General features: G+C 40.9%; 5 protein-coding genes and 1 long non-coding RNA gene across 7 annotated transcripts; 3 read left to right on the plus strand and 3 right to left on the minus strand.

Annotated features, from left to right (window-relative positions):
• The first annotated feature begins 773 nt into the window (after window positions 1-773).
• LOC135439752 (uncharacterized) lies at window positions 774-2430 on the plus strand. Of its 2 annotated transcripts, none has more exons than XM_064698537.1 (3): window positions 774-1147; window positions 1223-1391; window positions 1466-2430. In XM_064698537.1, the coding sequence occupies exons 2-3, from the start codon at window positions 1237-1239 to the stop codon at window positions 2418-2420; spliced, it is 1110 nt and encodes a 369-aa protein (XP_064554607.1). In that variant the 5' UTR covers window positions 774-1147; window positions 1223-1236; the 3' UTR covers window positions 2421-2430. The 2 variants fall into 2 exon arrangements, with proteins under 2 accessions (XP_064554607.1, XP_064554608.1); XM_064698538.1 differs by having other exon boundaries at window positions 775-1128.
• A 197-nt stretch (window positions 2431-2627) lies between these two features.
• On the plus strand, window positions 2628-3711 carry Rpb7 (DNA-directed RNA polymerase II subunit Rpb7). Its single transcript, XM_064698780.1, has 4 exons — window positions 2628-2735; window positions 2792-3112; window positions 3170-3307; window positions 3376-3711. Exons 1-4 carry the CDS (start codon window positions 2724-2726, stop codon window positions 3424-3426), a joined length of 522 nt encoding a protein of 173 aa, XP_064554850.1. The 5' UTR covers window positions 2628-2723; the 3' UTR covers window positions 3427-3711.
• LOC135439912 (small G protein signaling modulator 3 homolog) lies at window positions 2727-6819 on the minus strand. The gene is made up of 3 exons (XM_064698778.1): window positions 6616-6819; window positions 6015-6540; window positions 2727-5954 (listed from the first exon to the last, which is right to left on the minus strand). Exons 1-3 carry the CDS (start codon window positions 6679-6681, stop codon window positions 4135-4137), a joined length of 2412 nt encoding a protein of 803 aa, XP_064554848.1. The 5' UTR covers window positions 6682-6819; the 3' UTR covers window positions 2727-4134.
• Window positions 6820-7067: 248 nt separating this feature from the next.
• SIDL (SIDL trafficking protein particle complex subunit 10) lies at window positions 7068-11901 on the plus strand. The gene is made up of 5 exons (XM_064698777.1): window positions 7068-7285; window positions 7348-7571; window positions 7985-10591; window positions 10658-11000; window positions 11579-11901. The coding sequence occupies exons 1-5, from the start codon at window positions 7261-7263 to the stop codon at window positions 11806-11808; spliced, it is 3429 nt and encodes a 1142-aa protein (XP_064554847.1). The 5' UTR covers window positions 7068-7260; the 3' UTR covers window positions 11809-11901.
• On the minus strand, window positions 11822-12877 carry LOC135439913 (thialysine N-epsilon-acetyltransferase). Its single transcript, XM_064698779.1, has 4 exons — window positions 12678-12877; window positions 12560-12611; window positions 12426-12501; window positions 11822-12218 (listed from the first exon to the last, which is right to left on the minus strand). Exons 1-4 carry the CDS (start codon window positions 12750-12752, stop codon window positions 11906-11908), a joined length of 516 nt encoding a protein of 171 aa, XP_064554849.1. The 5' UTR covers window positions 12753-12877; the 3' UTR covers window positions 11822-11905.
• A 4176-nt stretch (window positions 12878-17053) lies between these two features.
• LOC135439851 (uncharacterized) lies at window positions 17054-17855 on the minus strand. The gene is made up of 2 exons (XR_010438199.1): window positions 17292-17855; window positions 17054-17189 (listed from the first exon to the last, which is right to left on the minus strand). It is a non-coding gene; the product is annotated as an uncharacterized LOC135439851 (long non-coding RNA).
• Window positions 17856-17857: the final 2 nt, after the last annotated feature.

Genomic DNA, 17857 nt, shown 5'->3' on the forward strand with positions numbered 1-17857 from the left:
TTTATTTTATACGTGCCACGGGCAAGGCTGGGCTATACCCGCTAGAATATATATATATATAATATATATAATATTGTAAAGTCCGCACTCTTTTCTTTTTTCCACTCAGTTCAACCGCTCAAACATAAGTGCCGTCTCCCCTCCTTTTTATCGGTGTTGTCTTATTTCCAACATCGACACATTCCCTTATTCTATCGATTCATACATCGCTTAAATCTAATACTTAAGTATTTATTGCAATCTTTACAATATATTAATTAATGCAAATGTAAACAGTACATCTTATATATTTTTTAAACATTTTAAATACCAACAAAATTTGATATTTATAATGACCCATCATCGATAGTTAGCAGCTCTCATTTACCCATCTCAAAACGTTGACGATAGTTAAACGCTTAATTGCTAACATTTAAGAAAATAAGCGATAATGTTAAGCACCCCCTCTGGAAGTGAAGTCCTTATAAAAAAAACGAAGTGAAAAAAATAAAAAATATTACCCCACCGCGGTGGGCAACGTTTGCTTTCTTATATTAAAGAAAATACGTAATAAAGTTACGTTCCGCCGCCGGAAATGGAATGCTAATAAAAATGTAATCGAAATAGACTTATTTGGACGTTCTTTATGTTGGGGATCTAAAACTAAGAATTATCAAAAATATGTCGTTAAATTTAAAATCGCAGCAATCGACTTCTGTTTTCTTCTGGTCATCGAAATGCCGATAACAAAAAGTTTGTTGCCAATCGGGAACATATTAAAGTGTCTTTTTACACAGATGGCAACTCCTTGGTACATTATTAGCATAATATTGCATTTTTGCTAAGTTTGTCGCTAAATATTTGAAAACTTGGCGCGCAACGCTCTCTGGAGCTACATTCGCAATGCAGAGTTAAAAAGCTTACTGTCTGTAATTTTGGACAGAGTATAAACACAATCTGTTGTGCTAGTTAGTGTAATTGGAACAAGCTTCCCGCGCACAACAATTGCTCAATTGTTCGTAGTTAAATTGCCTAACTTGCAGCTAAATTGTGAAGTTTTCTATTTTCGGATTGTGCAAATTGTACCCAATTATTTTTGTTTACTTTTGAAAGCTGGGCAACCAACGTCGACGAGATACCGACGCGTCGGTAAGTGCAAGTGAAAAATGTAGGTCTGAAAAACTTTCTCTTTTTGTGTGTGTTGTATAATATTGAATCTGCCTACTTCACTGTCCATTTTCAGTGGCATGTTAAAAAATGCACGTATACAAAGGCGAAGGTATGGCTGCGAATGTCAATAGAGAACACGCTGAGCAATATTTAGAGAACCTTTTGATAAATGGTAGCCAGGAGGGCGATAGTGGGGCAGAGCTGGAGCTGCCGTCATGGTACAATGAACAGCTATTCAAGCGGTAAGTGCTATAGTAAAATTAAACAAGCTAGGTATGTATGTCTAAAAAATTATGTTTGTACTCCTCATGTACAGGGGTCAGAGATATTTTAGCAAATATCGCTTTGTGATGACTTCAGGCATGTTGGCTGGTCTGATCGCAGTTCTTGCCATACCATCTATACTCCGCGTACTTATCTGTACTCGTCAGTCTTCGAATGCCCTCACTGCATATCGCCGTTATTTGCGCACCATTTTTCATACACACGCCTGGTATTTCCATTCCATTGACGATAGAAACAGCAAGTTCTGGACCAGCATTGCTGCTGTGAGACAGGCGCATTCGCGCTCTAGTCATGCCTGCCACCAACGTGGTGCTGGCCAGATAACGCAAAAGGATTTGGCCTTGACACAGTTTGGTTTCATTGGCTTTATAACGCTGGGAGCACACCGAATACAGCTTTACGATGATGATTTCCTGGAAGCTACATCGCATATGTGGCGTGTGCTGGGCTATTTACTGGGCATTAAAGACGAATACAATATTTGTGGACGTAACTGGGTGGAATCCAAAGAGCGTTTGAACATTGTCATGCGTAGAGTATACACGCCTGCGCTCGAGCAAACGAATGAGGAGTTTTACCGCATGACGGAAGCACTTATCCATGGACTTTGGCATGCCAATACAATGCTGTCGGTTAGAGCAAATATTTACTTTACCAAGCGCTTGGCCTACGTCAAGGGTTATGAATATTACAGCTTTGATTATCCTGCGGGTGAGCAAAAAGATCCGCAGCAGAAATCATATTATTATGACTTAAATTTGTGGGATCGATTTATCGTTAGTTACGGTCTGTTTGTTGTTACCTTTTTGCACAAATATGCCATTGTGCGCTGCTATTTCAATTTTCGAGTTTGGCTAATGGATCTCTTTATGTACTACTTGCCAACTGTAGCTATTTGGAAGTTTGGAATTAAATCGGCCTATGTGCGAATCTTTCGGCCAGGAGGTCAGGCACATGAGTTTCAATTAAATCTTAAGGAAGAGTAGTTGAGTCATATGTTTTAAGTGTTTAATGTGTTTATGTGATGGGGTGAATGTTATTTATTTTGTGTTTATTATACATTGGCCTCCTATGCAATTTATAGACTTGTTAAATATAATCGTGCAATATGTTGCCTTTTGAAAATTCCGCCTTTTTATGTTACACTTTTCAGCACTGGTCGTAAATATTGCCGGCAAAGCCATTTATCGATAACGATAACAGTTTGTATTATTTTGCTTGCGCGTTTTTGTCAGTTTTCTGCAAATTATTAATCTATAACCAAAAGTAATAAGACAAATACTAAAAACATGTTTTATCACGTAAGTTACACTGTTTATTTTGTGTTGAAACTTTTGTTTAACTTTGCGCCACAAAGATTTCACTTGAACACGAAATTCTGCTACATCCGCGCTACTTTGGGCCACAATTGTTGGAGACGGTGAAACAGAAGCTCTACTCGGAGGTGGAGGGCACATGTACAGGCAAATATGGTTTCGTTATAGCTGTCACAACTATAGACCTGATCGGCTCTGGTGTTATACAGCCAGGTCAGGGCTTTGTTGTATACCCAGTGAAATATAAGGCTATTGTGTTCCGGCCATTCAAGGGTGAAGTCCTCGACGCTGTCGTCAAACAGATAAATAAAGTGGGCATGTTTGCCGAAATCGGACCATTATCGTGTTTTATATCGCATCATGTGAGTTTGGAATTTGGTGTGTGATTGTGTATTGAGTAATTTTTACATTTTTTACAGTCTATTCCCGCTGACATGCAATTCTGCCCAAATGGCAATCCGCCATGCTACAAGTCCAAAGATGAAGATGTTGTCATCTCAGGGGAGGATAAAATACGCCTGAAGATTGTCGGCACTCGTGTTGATGCCACCGGCATTGTAAGTGCATTTCTTTTCACAAGGATTTGCATTTAAATTGTAAACATTTAATTTATTTCTTATCACAGTTTGCTATAGGAACTCTGATGGATGATTACTTGGGACTGGTCTGCAATTAATATAAACCAGCAAGAATGCAACTCAACGTAATATACAATTGCTATATATATGTATATATATATATATATATATTTTTTTTTAAACTTTAATGAAATGCGTTTTAGATTGTTAAATGTCTAGGTGTATATATATTATAAATACTTTATAAGATTTGATTTAAATTCAAAGGTACATTATGTTTGTAATTTAGTACAATTCTTTGTGTGCTGGGTTTTAGGTTATGTGAGAGCTACAAATATGGATGGATATATTTTAAAGTAATTAAATAGCAAGTACTAAATTTATATGTATATATATATATATATATATGTATATATATGCAAATGGGGCTTAAGTAATGATAAGCGTACAACAACAAAGAAGTTTTTAACAAGCTAAGTGTATACCCCTGCAGAGTAATTGAACAAAAAGCTGCGTTGGAAATTCGGGAAAGTCCTCTACATATTCTGCAAGGACATGTTACTTCGGTGGGCCGAAGATCTAAGTTTCTTAGAAAAGATTGCACAAGAAATGAAAGCACGATATATTAAAGCAAAGTTCCCGCGTAGGTTTTGATCAGGTTAAATACTTAGGAATTGAGGGCGGATTGGGCAACGTGCATGATTGTACATACTTAATGAATAGCATTACGCAAATCTATAAAAGAAAAGTAGAATATTTTTGCGATGCATTCCCATAGATCACGTTTGTATGCGCCTGTAGCCGACTCATAGGTCCCAGGAGAACAAATGATGCTTGACAAGCATATCGCGAACACCATCCTTAAGTGGCTGCGATTCCTTGCCACGCTTGGGCGGAAGTTCCCAGTCCGGATTCAGGTTGAAGGCAAACTGTGAGAGTATGCGCAATTCGCATTTAATTTGCACCCAGCCTGGGGAATCAATGAAGCTCCAGGTGTGATACCATTTCTGCACCACCTCCTGGCAGGCGCAAAGTACCTCAAGCCACAGATGCAACACCTGCTCGTTGAGGCCCAGACAGATGAGCGAACGTAGTTTGACATCCATTTGGGCATGCGCATTGTCGTGTGTTTGATTAATGGTCTGCACGCAGCGATAAAGTAGCTCCTCGGGCGTCAATACCTTGCCATCCTCATCTAGGCGATAAGTTTTACAAAGCACCAAACGGCTATACACAGATTTAAAGTCCTTCTCCACCTCCAGCGAGGACACCTCCTCAATGAATAGCCACGGATGAATGGGTCCGCCAAGGAATGTGGGTCGTTTCATGCCATGCTCGAGGAATGCTTTTATGGCGGGCGATAGAGTGCCACGCACTAGATCTGTAACAGTCTCCGAAATGGCATCGTCGCCAGCCGAGGTATACAATTTGCTACGCTCATCCAGCAGCTGGACGAACTTAGCGGGAAACCAGCCCCGCAAACCGTTCAGCTCACCCACCCAGCAATGCTCGTCTTTTTGGCTAATGATGGTTATGATATCGTTGCGTCGGAAGCCCAACTCATCGTCGTCATGTCTCTCAAAATCATGCAGCGCTTTGGCGCGCCGTTTACGGGTGCGTGCAACATTGATGAAGTTCTCATGATCCTTGGCATGCGATTCACTGCTGTAGTTGGCCGTCAGTTGTATGTGTCCCGCAAGTTTTGGTTCGATGGTTATGAAATGACGGCCCACCTTTAGTATGGCCTCGCGCAGATCCACAAGTATTTCGGTCTGTCGTATGTTTTTGTTCTTTAGCTGATCCGATTCTGGATCGCCACGAAACAGAAATGCTTCCAGTATTGATTTACTTTTGCGCACTTGACGTCGGGCTAGCTGCTGTTTGGGCAGATTGGCGGCAGCCTCTGGATTGCCAATCTGATGACCTTGATCGGCCATCAAATAGGCCAGATGGCGGCGCCGATGTGTGTCGATTACGGTTTGGCTCAAAGATCCTCCTACTTCGAGCGCCTGCCGGAATAGCACCTCTACATCATCCACCTCGCAGCACATGGAAAGTGAATTGAAGATTTGCGCCGAATTTTCCAAGTGCTTGAGATCCTGTTCCTTCACCTTGAGCATGCCCAGCGTTAGCTGAAAAAGCACTATGGAACCCTCGTAGAAAAACCAATCCCAAATTCGAACTAATATTTTCATGTGCACCACGTTCGCGAAAAGTGTGAGAAACCAGTGCAGCGTTATCAGCGATAGATCAATGTCGTGCCGTTTGAGAGACTCATCCACGCTAGCTAAATAGTTGGCTATCAGCGTTTGCATCACACGCTGATCTGCTTGTATGCCAAGCAACGTTGAGCTGTAGTACGAGGCCGGTAGCAGATCCTCCACAATGGTGACCATCATCCAAAATGCATTCTCCTCCTCCATGAACAGCAGCAGGCAGGCCACAATGACACCGGTGCCCTGGCAGTATCCAATGTCCGGAAAGAGCCACGCAATGCCGCGCAGAATACGACGCAATCGTGGTATGCCCGTGCCATTTGGATGACTAAAGCACGCATTTGTTGGCAATATGCGGAGCAAATCCTTTTCAATTTGCTTCGATGTCATTAACTGATCGTTGCTGGAAGCTGTTATGATGGCATTGATTAAATTTATATATTTTAGGCTGTATAATTAAGTCTGCTCACCCTTGACAATGTCCTGATAGCTGGTCTCGCTTTTTCGCTTTTTGGACAGCGCACCGGATAAACGCATCCACATTTGGGGGCGAAGACTGTGCGGTATGCCGTTCTGCACCATCTTTCGCAGTTTTTCTGTGCGCTGCAGTAGCGGCTCGACATGGTCCCAGCTCAGTTCGTTGGCCTCTTTGTTGTGCGCAAACTCCAGGTGTGCTATCCACTGCAGACGCTGCTGTGCATCCTCCATAAAGGGTATGCTGAGCAGTTTATTTGAGCTCTGCTCTGGTCCATCTTCCTCCTCGACGCGAAAACCAAATTCATCGAATCGGTAATCGGGTTGATCGTTAGGTCCCGATGCTGCCAGTTCCGATTCGCCACCCAGTTTGGCGAGTATCTCCTGTGGCCACATTGATGGTGTTAATGCGGAAAACGGTCCCCCAGGATTGGGACGCAAGCCATCAGCCACGCTCAGTTCTTCCATCATGGGTGGCAATTCACCTATATCGTCTTCGGAGCTCAAGTTCTGCAGTTTGCGCTGCGTTGACGGCGTGAAAAATTAGCAATTTTAATTAGTTTGATAAGCAATCTATCATCTCAATTGAATTGTTACCGTATGTTCTTCACGGCCCACGTAACCCTCGTGGTCGCGACCGAATATGCTTCTGGCCATTTCCATATTCCGATGCAGCTAATTGTCCATACACTTTAACATAAGATTAACTAAGAATATGGGAGTTAAATGATTGTTTTTCCGAATATTTTAATTGGATTTTTTTTAAACCCCCAGCATTGTTTCTAACAATTTCTATGCTTTCACCCGCTGTCAGCTGTTCGATGAATATTGTGCTTATCGATATATAATTCACAATAATGCAGCGATTAACTTGTTAATAATTATTCGCCAGTCCTTTGCTGTTATTTGGTTAGTGGTTAAACTTAAACTCGTGTATTATTTCCTTTATTAACCTTTAAATAGCTGCTAGATAGCTCCGTTTTTTTTATAAACATTATAAGATTTGTCAACACAATATATTTGAACTATTAACTATTACTGCATCGAATAATCACAGTATATGCTGAACTTTTGCTCGCTTTTAATAACAGTGGAGCAAAATGTTAAATTGTATGCCATAAACATATGTGGCTGTTGCAGCAAAATCAGCTGTTATTGTGTTGTACGCTGACTATTTTGCTTTGTGCTGTTCCTAAAGTTATTTCAAATGAAAATAAACTATTAAAATAAACAGACATTAGAATGCAGATAAAGCCAATCATAACTTGTAAGTAATGTGCGATACAAACTCAGTATTGTTAGCTTATGTAAAGAATATTTTGATTCCAGATTCTGGCTCATTTCCACTTTTTCGGTCGCTTGAATCGCAAATCCTAAATGCGATTCCCTTGGACACATGCGAGTGGCGACGCACTTTTCAAAGACCAACAAAACATGTACGCTTGGAGGCGCAAACCCAGCAGTTTAGTGTGGAGCCACTGGAGAGATATAAACGCGGTGAATGGAGCATTTTGGAGCATCCCATTTTGCACATATTTGTCACGGAGTGTAATGTGAGTGTATGGGGCGGATAAATAAACTAGTTTTGTGTAATATTTAAGTCCATCCACTACCAGAAGTTCTTTTCGGCTTAATGTAGACAGTAAGATACATCGATAGTTATGTTGAGCGGATTTCCATTGTTCCAGATTTCTTTACTGATTAGGGAGATGCTCATTTAAGAAGGGTGGACCTAACAAAAACTTCGAAACACGTCTGAAATATTCAATAAAATTTTTGAAAATAAGTTAGAGCCGAGCCGACTTTTATCCAACCATTTTCGACAATTTTCCACACTTCCTTCAATCCTTCTTCACTCAACTTACGGTTTTGGATGTGCATTGATATCAATCAGTCAGTCAATCTGTCAGGATAAATGGTTTCATATATAGAGATAATAAGTAGTAATGTTTTTCTTTTTTTTAAGGACATCGACACTTACAAGGCTACAATAAGAGAAGAAATTGATGCCTGGCTTAAGCTGTTGAGCAGCTATGGCATCTCCGATTGGATGATTTTGCTGGTGGAGACGCTAGATATGCGCAAGACAAAAAACTTACTGCCTCGTACAACAGTGCTGGATAAGATACGTTTAGATTTTGGCAGTAAAAACGATGATCGTTGCATTTCCGTATTGAATCCAGCCAAATTTGAGCAGAAATCTACGGAATCCTTTCGCTGCTTGGTACATCGCATACGGTTCCTTATGCTCACTAGCTTTAATCGCAACATTGCCAAGTACGAGGAGCTGATACGCAGCAAGCGGGAGAAACGTAATCACGATGATTGGGATTTTCGACAATATTTCTTTATGCAGGAGGATTTGGCACTGATATTCGAGAAACTGGAATTGCCCACAGAGGCGCTTATACAATACGACGAACTGGATGCAATGTTCTCGCAGTTCATCACGCACACGGGCTTCAACGAGAAGCAACAGTGGCTGACATACTTTAAGCGTCCGCTTAGCGCTTTCCATGGCATCTGTTTGAGCCGCGTCGACAAGTTCGAGATGCGACAAAAAATACGAAACGAGGGCGTTTCACTGCTGGAATTCCGCAACTATTTGTTTGAGCGCCAGGCCTATCTGCTGCTCACATGCAATGAGATACCGGAGATTGCGAAACGACTGTTAGGTTTTCTTTTCTCCACGTTGCGTGAAGTCGAGTATATAAAGCTGGACTGCCAGGAGGGCGCACTGTGTTGTTGGGAGTTTGTTTGCGCGCTGGAAGTACTGCAGCTATGCGAACAGGCCATGGAACCCAACGAGGTGACCTGCTTCCAGCACTGTGCACCAATTTGGAACCTGGCCAAGGACAAGCTCTATGAGCTGGGCAAACTGTGTGGCCTATTGCCAGGCTGCACGCCCAGCTCCGAGCAGTTGCACATTGTGGTGCAACTCTCCTCGGGTATTGGCGATGCGCCGCCGCAACAGCAGTTTCTTCAGGCCATGCCGCAATTGCGAGATCGTTCGCCCAATCGCAAGCCCAAACTATCGGCGGCGCAACAGCTTAAGGAGGCATTGGGCTCAAATCAGACATTCCAAAAGCTATATCTCGAGCTGGCTGAGCTGGCAATTAGCACGTACAAGCATGTGACGCGATTGCGCTCTGCCCGACTGGTTGGTCTGGATTTGGGAAAATTCTACTGTGCTTTGAATGAGCCACACAAGGCGGTGGGTTTCTTTACTGATTTGTTGCGGGAACTGAAGGCGGAGAATTGGCATATGCTCAGCTCACAGACGCTGCTAGAGCTGGCCAATTGCTATCGCAAAATGGGCGACTCGCTCGCCTACACCAAAACCTGCAGCTCAATTTCCTGCTGCGCCGAGTTGGAGACACTTGTGCGCACTTTTTACTTTGACGAGTTTCTCAAATCGTTGAAAACTCTTAAGACAACGCTGTCGGCACAGCCATCCGTAGAGAATGCCAACTATTGTGTGCTGGAGGATCATTTTCGAATAGTGGACATCGAGGTGCACAATACGAAGACCATTATACAAGATGATCATCTGCTGGTGCAGCTGAAGGTGGAAAGTCTGTATCCGCGTGAGATTGTGGCCGAGTGCATAAAGCTGTGCTATGAACTGCATGTGACACCCGAGTTGGAGACAGGTATACAGGAAGTTTCTCTGGTACCTGCACAGCACAGGGAGTGTGAATCGCGGCTAAAAGTCTCTTTGCAACTTTTTCATAAGCAAGACAATACGCTCAGCAGCGCTTCGGTGGTCTGTGACACGCCCAAGACTAAGCAACCGGTGCGACGCACCAGCAGCACCAAGCGCAAACTCTCACCCAGCATCCAAGCGGATTTCACAAACATTGTGCAGATCGAGAACATGGCATTGCAGCCGGGCATTAATCTTGTAGAGCTAAAGGGGAAGGCGACTCGTGTGGGACGTTGGCAGTTTAAGCAAGTGTGTCTAACTATGTCCAGCCTGGAGTTTCTCTCGGAGCAGTTGCCATTTAGTGCGCAGCCGCCGAGCTTTGAGATTTGCACCAAGCCGGCGAGTGCCTCACTGGAATTTAAGACGCTCATCGCAGGCATTGTGCAGCCCATTAATTTGCATGTGGCCGGCGGCAGTTTCATCTTTCCAGCAGATGCAAAGGTCACGTTGCGCTGCTCCAAGAATCTGCGCATACGGCAGGCTTTGGAGCCAAATGCGCCGGCCAGCAATACCGATGCCAACTTTGAGAATGTGCTGCAAGTGCCGCTGTTGCAGTTTAAGTCGTTCGAGGAGCGTCGCATTCCGCTGGAGGTTCTTACCGATATGCCTGGTCGCAAAATGGCCAAACAACATGAGCATCACGTAACACTCAGCTGCCCTTGGTCGCGCAACGACCTTCAAATACCCATTGAGTTTCAGCCCGCCATGGAAGCCACTTGCCGTCTACACACGTGCGGCACACAAAAGTTCCTGCAGGTCATTATGAAGGGTCTGGATGCACGACTATTGCTGCAGCACGCCAAAGTTAAGTGTGATGTGACCGGCGTGCGTCTGCTGGATCTCAATCCCGAGTCACAAGAACCAATTGTAAGCCTATAATTTAGAAAGGGAACGGCGTTTGAAAATTTCACCTGACACTATTCCACTTTGCAGGAAATTTATAAATCTTTGACGGTCACCTATCTATATGAGATACAAGTGGAGCCTCTAAAAACCGAACACGAGCTGCCCATTGTTAAGGTGCACTTTGTGGTCAAGTATGCAACTCTGTCACAGCCGCATATCTGGCGCAATTATGGTTGTGCCTTTGATTTGGTCGAATACTCCACGCTCTTCAAGCTGCAGGCACAGTTGGAACCGAACGAGTTGTGCCGCCTGCGCACCGTTTGCAATTTGAATCTGAAGATTACCAAGATCAATGAGAATCCGTATGTAGATCTCATGTACGAGGTGCTCAATGATCAGAATCTGTGGGCGGTTTGTGGTCGTTCCGCGGGTGAGTCGTCGTTTATCCATTTTATCTTAATTATATATATTTGCTTATTATTTAATTCTAATTTCTTGACACATGATATACACTTTTAAATGCATATTAAGACATGGGTAAGTTTTTGGTTTATAAACACACGTAGTAGCACCCAATTGGGCTCATTGATCCCTTTAAAAACTAACCTTAATAACGATAAAACGTGTAAAAGCCCTCAGTAAATGCTCGCTCTAATACTACATTATTTATTATGATTTATTATGAATCTTCTTCCAAGTTTTGGGATTTCTTAATAAAAAGAAATTTTATAAGATTAATTTTTGGTTATTTTTATAGTATATTGTTATATTTAATTTAGGATAAGTCCCTTAAAATGGTAATGGTTTTTTTTTTAAACTGTTTAAATTCATACCGTGGGCTTCTGCACTTTTCTATATAATAGTGTACTGTAACTTCGAGTTGGCGAAGTTCGCTTTCCACGTAGCTAGGCTTTTAATTGGCTTATTTGAAAAACAAATAAATTTATGCTTTACTCAGGATCTATTATAAACCTGTCACATTAACCAATGTATTTAATAATCTTGCAGGTGTTGTATCAATGAAGGATGTGGACTGTCATTCGATATCGCTGGACGTTATGCCCCTGAGTACTGGCTTTCTGCCTATGCCCAGCATACGCCTGTCCAAGTACACAGCTGGGGGCAAGAACAAAGCCGATGCCCACTCCAGGGTGCATCCGTTTCCTCCCGGCCAGGTCTACAACTCGACCAAGAGCATGCAGATCCATGTTATAGCGAGTGTCAGCGGTGACCAGTGATCAGTCAAATGTATATAGCCAAGTATTATTTATTGCAATAAGCACTGATTTGTTAATTAGACTAACATAAAATAGATAGATCGAAAGACACTACTGGCTATCTTTCCAATTCGCCGGCTAGCTTGCCCAATTGTTGTTGCTCCACGCGGTAAAGATGCCAGTTTTCCGTTTCAGTTAAATTCGTTGCGCCCAGCTGATCGTAGAACTCACGCGCCGGATTCCAGCTGAGCACATGGAAGTCCAGTCGTCGGCAGCCTAGCTTAACCGCAATGGCGGCCACTTCACGAAAGATGCGCGCACCGGCGCCCTGCTTGCGATGAGTAGGACGAACATAGATATCCTCGAGAAATAGGGAACGTCCCTGCCAGGTGGAGTACGAGTTAAAGCAGATAGCATAGCCAATGCTGGAACTGTTGAAGGAAGTGTTGATTTAATGCCGTCAAATTGTAGCGCCCAATCTTATCGGAATGCTCTCCTCGAGCGCAAATGTTTGCTAAACAGATTTGTTATTTGACTGACACTGAACATTGTTTGTTAGGCAAACATTTGCGGAGTGTCTTTCAATTTGACGCCCAGCTTTCTAATGATCTTTCTTATCAATTGTTTGTCTCATTTACTTTGTGGCATTGTCTCTAAGCACATAGATTTGGCAATATTCGTGTCCGCCATCAAGGCCAGCGTCGCGTATTAGATCTGCGTGTGGGAAATTATCAAAATGGGTGACAAGTTCGCTTCGATATTCTCTACTCACCCTGCTCGCTCAGCTGGGGACCATCGCTCATGCGCTCAAAGTCAGCCAGTTCCTTCGGAAAGTTCAGTCATATTTACTATATTTGTATTTATTAAATACATTTATGTTCATCCCTAACCTGTATCATTTCTAGCACTGCTTTTATATCCGCCTTTTCAGCCCGACGGAATGTAAATTGATCTTTCTGCGACATATCGTTGCAACTTGCAAGTGTGCTCCGTAACGTGGCTCGATTTAAACTAATCAGTTTTTGTAGCCGGCAAATATGCTTATCTAGAATCCTGAGTGGGCCAGCCTTATCATTGCTTTTTAATATAAACTCAATGATTGTTAACAGGGCTGACGCGTTTTTACGAATAGCTTCGCTCATGGAACTAGTTCCAGATATAACATAAACACACAGTTCACATTAGAAAGGAGACAGACTCTTATAACCTTTAATATACATACATATGTATTTAGTCACAGACAATTTTACATAGTTACTTGCATAGACACAAACGCCCCAAGCTACACACAGACACGTAGATGCACATACATTTATCTCTTTTTATAAAACTGTTTGTCCTACTCGACTGATTGGAAGATGGAATTTTGGGTATTTGTAGAATTTCTTGGGGGAAGCTTTAAGTTTCTTCCGATCGGCTTTAAACTTATTTCCAAAGCACTACTTAAGAACTTAATGAATACGTGTTTTAGCGATTTTGAACATTTCAACCGAAACTGTGGTAAATTGGCGAAATCATTTTCAAAGATCTTAGTAAAAAGTCATCTGATACGCAAAATCCGACCCCCTTAATTGATAAAGATCACAGGTTGTAAGGGCGAAGTTTCAAGTTCCGTCCGATCGGCTTCAAACTCATTTACAAAGCCCTACATAAGAACTTAATAAAAACGTTTTCAGCGACTTTGGAAATTCCACCCGAAAGTAATTTAATGTTGTTCGCAAAATCTACTTCTCTTGGATGAGAATTGTGGGCGTAATGAACGAGAGTTTATTGTTTGATGTTAAGATTCTCACCTAGAGACTAACATGTGCTTAAAAAAATGTAATTACAAGTTTTGGTTGTTCGATGGATTTTTAATATAATTTCAAATAGAAGTTGAGTTCAAGATGGTACGGATATATTTACATTTTCCACGGGTGGGAACTGAATAAATAAGTCATATCTAAAGTTTTAAGCACAAAGCTTCCGACGGACAAGGCCGGAAAATACCCGCTAGTATACATGCTTCTTAAAAGACAAAATAGAGTGTATTGTATAGGGAAATATAAGTTGTTAATATAACACTTGCAGTCAAAGCATGAGAATCTTGATGAGAATTGCATAGGAAGGCAACATCGAAACAAGGTATATTTAAATTTTCAGCGGCGGGAAGAGAACTTGGTCTGTGGCTGGTATGAGAGAATATAAATGTATATATATATATATATATATATATATATATATATATATATAGCATATTCAGACACACATACATACATAGAGATATTAACACATATGTAAACACATATGAAACACACCAAAGGGATTTCATACAATCAAAGATAATTTAAATGCTAAACCCATAAAAAATATGTTTACCTACTAATAAATACAGATTGCCGATTTTACCTACGCTAAAAACTATTTAGAAATATGTATGCTTAAATTTTTAACATATATTTCAAGGCAAATAAGCATTGTAAAGTTGTAAGTAGCGAAATATTGTAAAAATTGATCGATATCTTAAATTTTGTGAGTTTTTCATACAAATTGTTTCAATTTTTGTAAAAAAGAATCCATAAAATATTATAATAGTATTTTTAGAAATACCTCAACTCTTATAACTCTTAATACTATTTCAATCTATTTGACTTTGAATTTAAGATGCTTGATGCTCTTCATAGAGCTGGCCTCTGAGTCTTATCAGAATTCGAGCATTATGAGCAGAGAGCAGAACTAATAAACACAATTGACCCCTTACCAAATATACATATTTTATATTACATATTTACATAGTTCATTTTTTGTAGTTAGCCTTTTTTTTCAATTTCTCACTTTTTTCAGTAGACATTCGCTCAATTTTTAATAATCGTTGTGTTTGATTTTATTTTTTAAAATCTGTTCTTATCTCTAGCGGCACCGTCACGATGATGCGGCTAAAGATTGTATGTACACATACATGCATACATGTGTACATACATTTACATTTATTCATACATGCGTACATTTATAATGTGTAGTCCAATGGTTCTGTCCATTGCTGGATTATTTATGTCGTCGAAGCGAACCGATCTTAAAGCCAGACTCAGCTGAGCTCATTTTGATACCCTTATGGATTTGTATTATAATTCTGTCCCGAAATGGAATGGAAATGGAAATGGCCACATCCGATTACTATATGATATAGCGGTCATAGGAACGATCGGTCAAAAATGAAGTACTCTTGCGAACTACTTTTTTGTTTCTCAAGATATATTAACCATTTATTTATTCCTTTGACTATGTTCCTTCGAATTACTATATTATTTAACGATCTGTTAAAAATCCAGTTTATGTGTGAAAAATGTCTTTGCTTTGCGCGCGACTTATACAATATATAATTTTTGCAAACATCGGAACTAATTGGAGCCATATAAACGATCGGTCGACAATTAGCTTTTGAAACAATTACCAGCGTGAAACTCCTTCCTAACATTTCTGCAAAACCGTATCAACTCGGACTATTATACCATACGGCGCCGGAAATAAAGCTCTTGTATTAAAACCACATATTCACAAGGGTATTTAATCTTCGGCGTGTTGACTATAGAAATTCTTTCTTTTTCAATTTCTTTAGCATTTTCCAACGGATTTGTTGTTGGGGCCGAGTCGCTTGTGGAGCGCGGCTTATCTGGCTGGTGGGTTCGCTTGTTGTAATTCCCGCTTTTAATTCTTATTAAATGGCCGTTAATAATTTATATTTAAATTAAATTATCGCTGGCACGTTCAATGCGCGTCGGCACCAAAAACAAAACAATGCAAAGCCAAAGCCAAACAAATGAAACAAAACGAAAGCAAAGCCGTTGCTGATAAACCAAGTAGCCGAGTTCGCTCCGGGAGCAGCCATGTTGTTGGCTCTGGGATTCATTTCAGTGCCCGCCTCGTATATGACATTAACGCTTCTCGAGTCTGGATTCTGGATTCTGTTGTGTTTTATCTTATGCCCGCAATGCGTCTTCCGGGCTTTGCATCGGAGTTGTTGCTGATGCTGGCGCATGCCGTGATAGGGCGGGCCACACCCACACATTATTATCGGCTTAGGATCCGGGCCCTTTTCTTCCCTTCAGCTGATGACGGCGCCTGCCTAAAGTTCTTCCTCGCAGGTTGTTTACCTCCTTATCTGACTTTCAGCCATTGTTTGACAATCTCGGCTACTCTTTGCCCCTTATCGCAGTTGGCAATATGCTCCTTGTGTGTATTGTGTTTTTTTTTTATCACATTCCGTGACGTCACAGCACCCGGCGTTTTGTATTCCATAGAAGTTTCCTTTGCACATTCCGCTTATCGAGTTATTCACGCCGTTATCTTATTCATTTTTGGAATTTTTCTATTGTTTTTTAATTTTCTGCAGACACCCGACTAGACACACTGGACCTCGCCTTTATTTATTTAAATTTATCAAACATAATTAAGAATAAAATTGTATTTTATTTGTATTTTACTTTCATCATGAGTTTGGGGGAAATAGTTATTAATTGCAAACTAATGCAAAAAATGCATTATTAAGTTTATAAAGCCTATGTTGCCTCTTTTTTTACATCTTATAGATAATTCTCTTTGTTTAATGCAAATTGCAATTTAAAATTCTATTGTCATTAGTATATAAATATATATGTGCATAGATAGATATCGTATTCTGATTCCGATCGTTTAAAATGAAAAAAGGTGTAACTATAGGCCTATAGGCCATTCCAGAAAAGTAATATTTATCTCTAGTTTAGTATGTATTTGCAAGGTTAGTGCGTAAATATCTGAATGTATATTTGTTTTTTGTTTAATCGGATCTTATTGATATATACATTCGTCTTGCTTTTAAACGATGTAGAATTATATATAATTAGATGCGATTTATATATAATGCTAAGCGTTTGCTTTTGAGTGTGCGCTGATGTGGCGCTTTAATATTATTTATTATATTTGCCATACACAAATACTTCTATTTTTTTCTAACTTAACAGTTTGAGGACAAATGAAGAAACTCTGTTTCAATAAATCAAATTATATTAATTGTAGTCATTTAATTCATTCGTTTAATAATATTTTAAAATTGGCTCGAATTCGAATTTTGATGTTCATCTACAACGGGAAAAAAGTCTGTATGCAATTCTCGATAGATATTAGATGTTATCGATAACACTTTGTGGCAAGCGGATATCCGTTAGAAAGGGATCTGCTCAGGTATCCAAATTTTGATGTTAGCTCTTGAATTATTCGGATATAACTGGTTCAAAGTTCAATCAGTTCTAGCATAGTTTAAAGTTGACTGGATGCTTGCAATCTTTTAGTTTTTTTTTTGTTTTTCCCATGAACATCTCAGATAGTGGTAATCAGTAGTGTTGGCGGTGTTTCCCAAGTTTCCGTTGTCATCGTCACCAAAACAAAACCTTTCCAAACGTATAGAAATATTGATAAGGATATATGAGCACACATACAGAGGCACAATCGCGCATACATATGTTATATTACTTATATACGGAGAGACATACAATTGGTCCGATAAGTATAGTCGCGCGACCGACGCGTGATGCAACTTAATCAAATCGGGTTTGGACTCCAGGGCTCTCTCTCACTCTCTCTCGCTCTCTCTTCCACTCTCTGTCGATTTCTGTGGCGTCAGTGGGGCTGGGTGGTACTATGCCGGCTCAGATAGCCATATCTTGCGTTCGCCGGTCGTCCAATCGGCGAGGCAGCCAAACTACACACACCGGGCAGCAGGGAGCGGGATCGGGGATCGGGGCACTGGGCACGGGGAAAGAGGAACGAGTTCGACCGTTTCTCCGATAATAAAGTAGCTACCGAGCTGACGAGCGTTACTCATTGGGTGTTGTTGACTGTTGTTGTTGTTGTTTGTTGCGTTTTTGAAAAGGTGATATGAAATGTGCTCTGATAAGTTTTAATCAAGAATATTTTACTCGTATTGCTTTGGTGGAACCGGGGTCTCAGTCTCACGAGTAGCATTTGAAAAGTTGTAGTAGTAAGTCGCCGGTCGGGGATTGCTTCAGCTCGGATCGGTCGGACAGATGCGGGTGTCGTGTCCCGTGTTCCGTGTTCC

This window comes from Drosophila montana, unplaced genomic scaffold, assembly GCF_035044405.1.
Source record: "Drosophila montana isolate Dmon_TW-CO22-7 unplaced genomic scaffold, ASM3504440v1 contig_779_1, whole genome shotgun sequence".
Taxonomy (NCBI): Eukaryota; Metazoa; Arthropoda; class Insecta; order Diptera; family Drosophilidae; genus Drosophila; species Drosophila montana.

Excerpts from the sequence above, each read along its gene's own strand:
- LOC135439752 (XM_064698537.1), top strand. The coding sequence starts at position 1,237 with ATGCACGTATACAAAGGCGAAGGTATGGCTGCGAATGTCAATAGAGAA. Across the intron at positions 1,392-1,465 it reads AATGAACAGCTATTCAAGCG|GGGTCAGAGATATTTTAGCA; the intron begins GTAAGTGCTATA and ends CCTCATGTACAG.
- Rpb7 (XM_064698780.1), top strand. Across the intron at positions 3,113-3,169 it reads CGTGTTTTATATCGCATCAT|TCTATTCCCGCTGACATGCA; the intron begins GTGAGTTTGGAA and ends CATTTTTTACAG. Across the intron at positions 3,308-3,375 it reads GTGTTGATGCCACCGGCATT|TTTGCTATAGGAACTCTGAT; the intron begins GTAAGTGCATTT and ends TTCTTATCACAG.
- LOC135439912 (XM_064698778.1), bottom strand. The coding sequence starts at position 6,681 with ATGGAAATGGCCAGAAGCATATTCGGTCGCGACCACGAGGGTTACGTG. Across the intron at positions 6,541-6,615 it reads TGGGCCGTGAAGAACATACG|CGCAAACTGCAGAACTTGAG; the intron begins GTAACAATTCAA and ends CCGTCAACGCAG. Across the intron at positions 5,955-6,014 it reads CTATCAGGACATTGTCAAGG|CTTCCAGCAACGATCAGTTA; the intron begins GTGAGCAGACTT and ends CCATCATAACAG.
- SIDL (XM_064698777.1), top strand. The coding sequence starts at position 7,261 with ATGCAGATAAAGCCAATCATAACTT. Across the intron at positions 7,572-7,984 it reads TATTTGTCACGGAGTGTAAT|GACATCGACACTTACAAGGC; the intron begins GTGAGTGTATGG and ends CTTTTTTTTAAG. Across the intron at positions 11,001-11,578 it reads GGTTTGTGGTCGTTCCGCGG|GTGTTGTATCAATGAAGGAT; the intron begins GTGAGTCGTCGT and ends ATAATCTTGCAG.
- LOC135439913 (XM_064698779.1), bottom strand. The coding sequence starts at position 12,752 with ATGTCGCAGAAAGATCAATTTACATTCCGTCGGGCTGAAAAGGCGGAT. Across the intron at positions 12,612-12,677 it reads CAGTGCTAGAAATGATACAG|GAACTGGCTGACTTTGAGCG; the intron begins GTTAGGGATGAA and ends AACTTTCCGAAG. Across the intron at positions 12,219-12,425 it reads CTTAGAGACAATGCCACAAA|TTCCAGCATTGGCTATGCTA; the intron begins GTAAATGAGACA and ends TTCCTTCAACAG.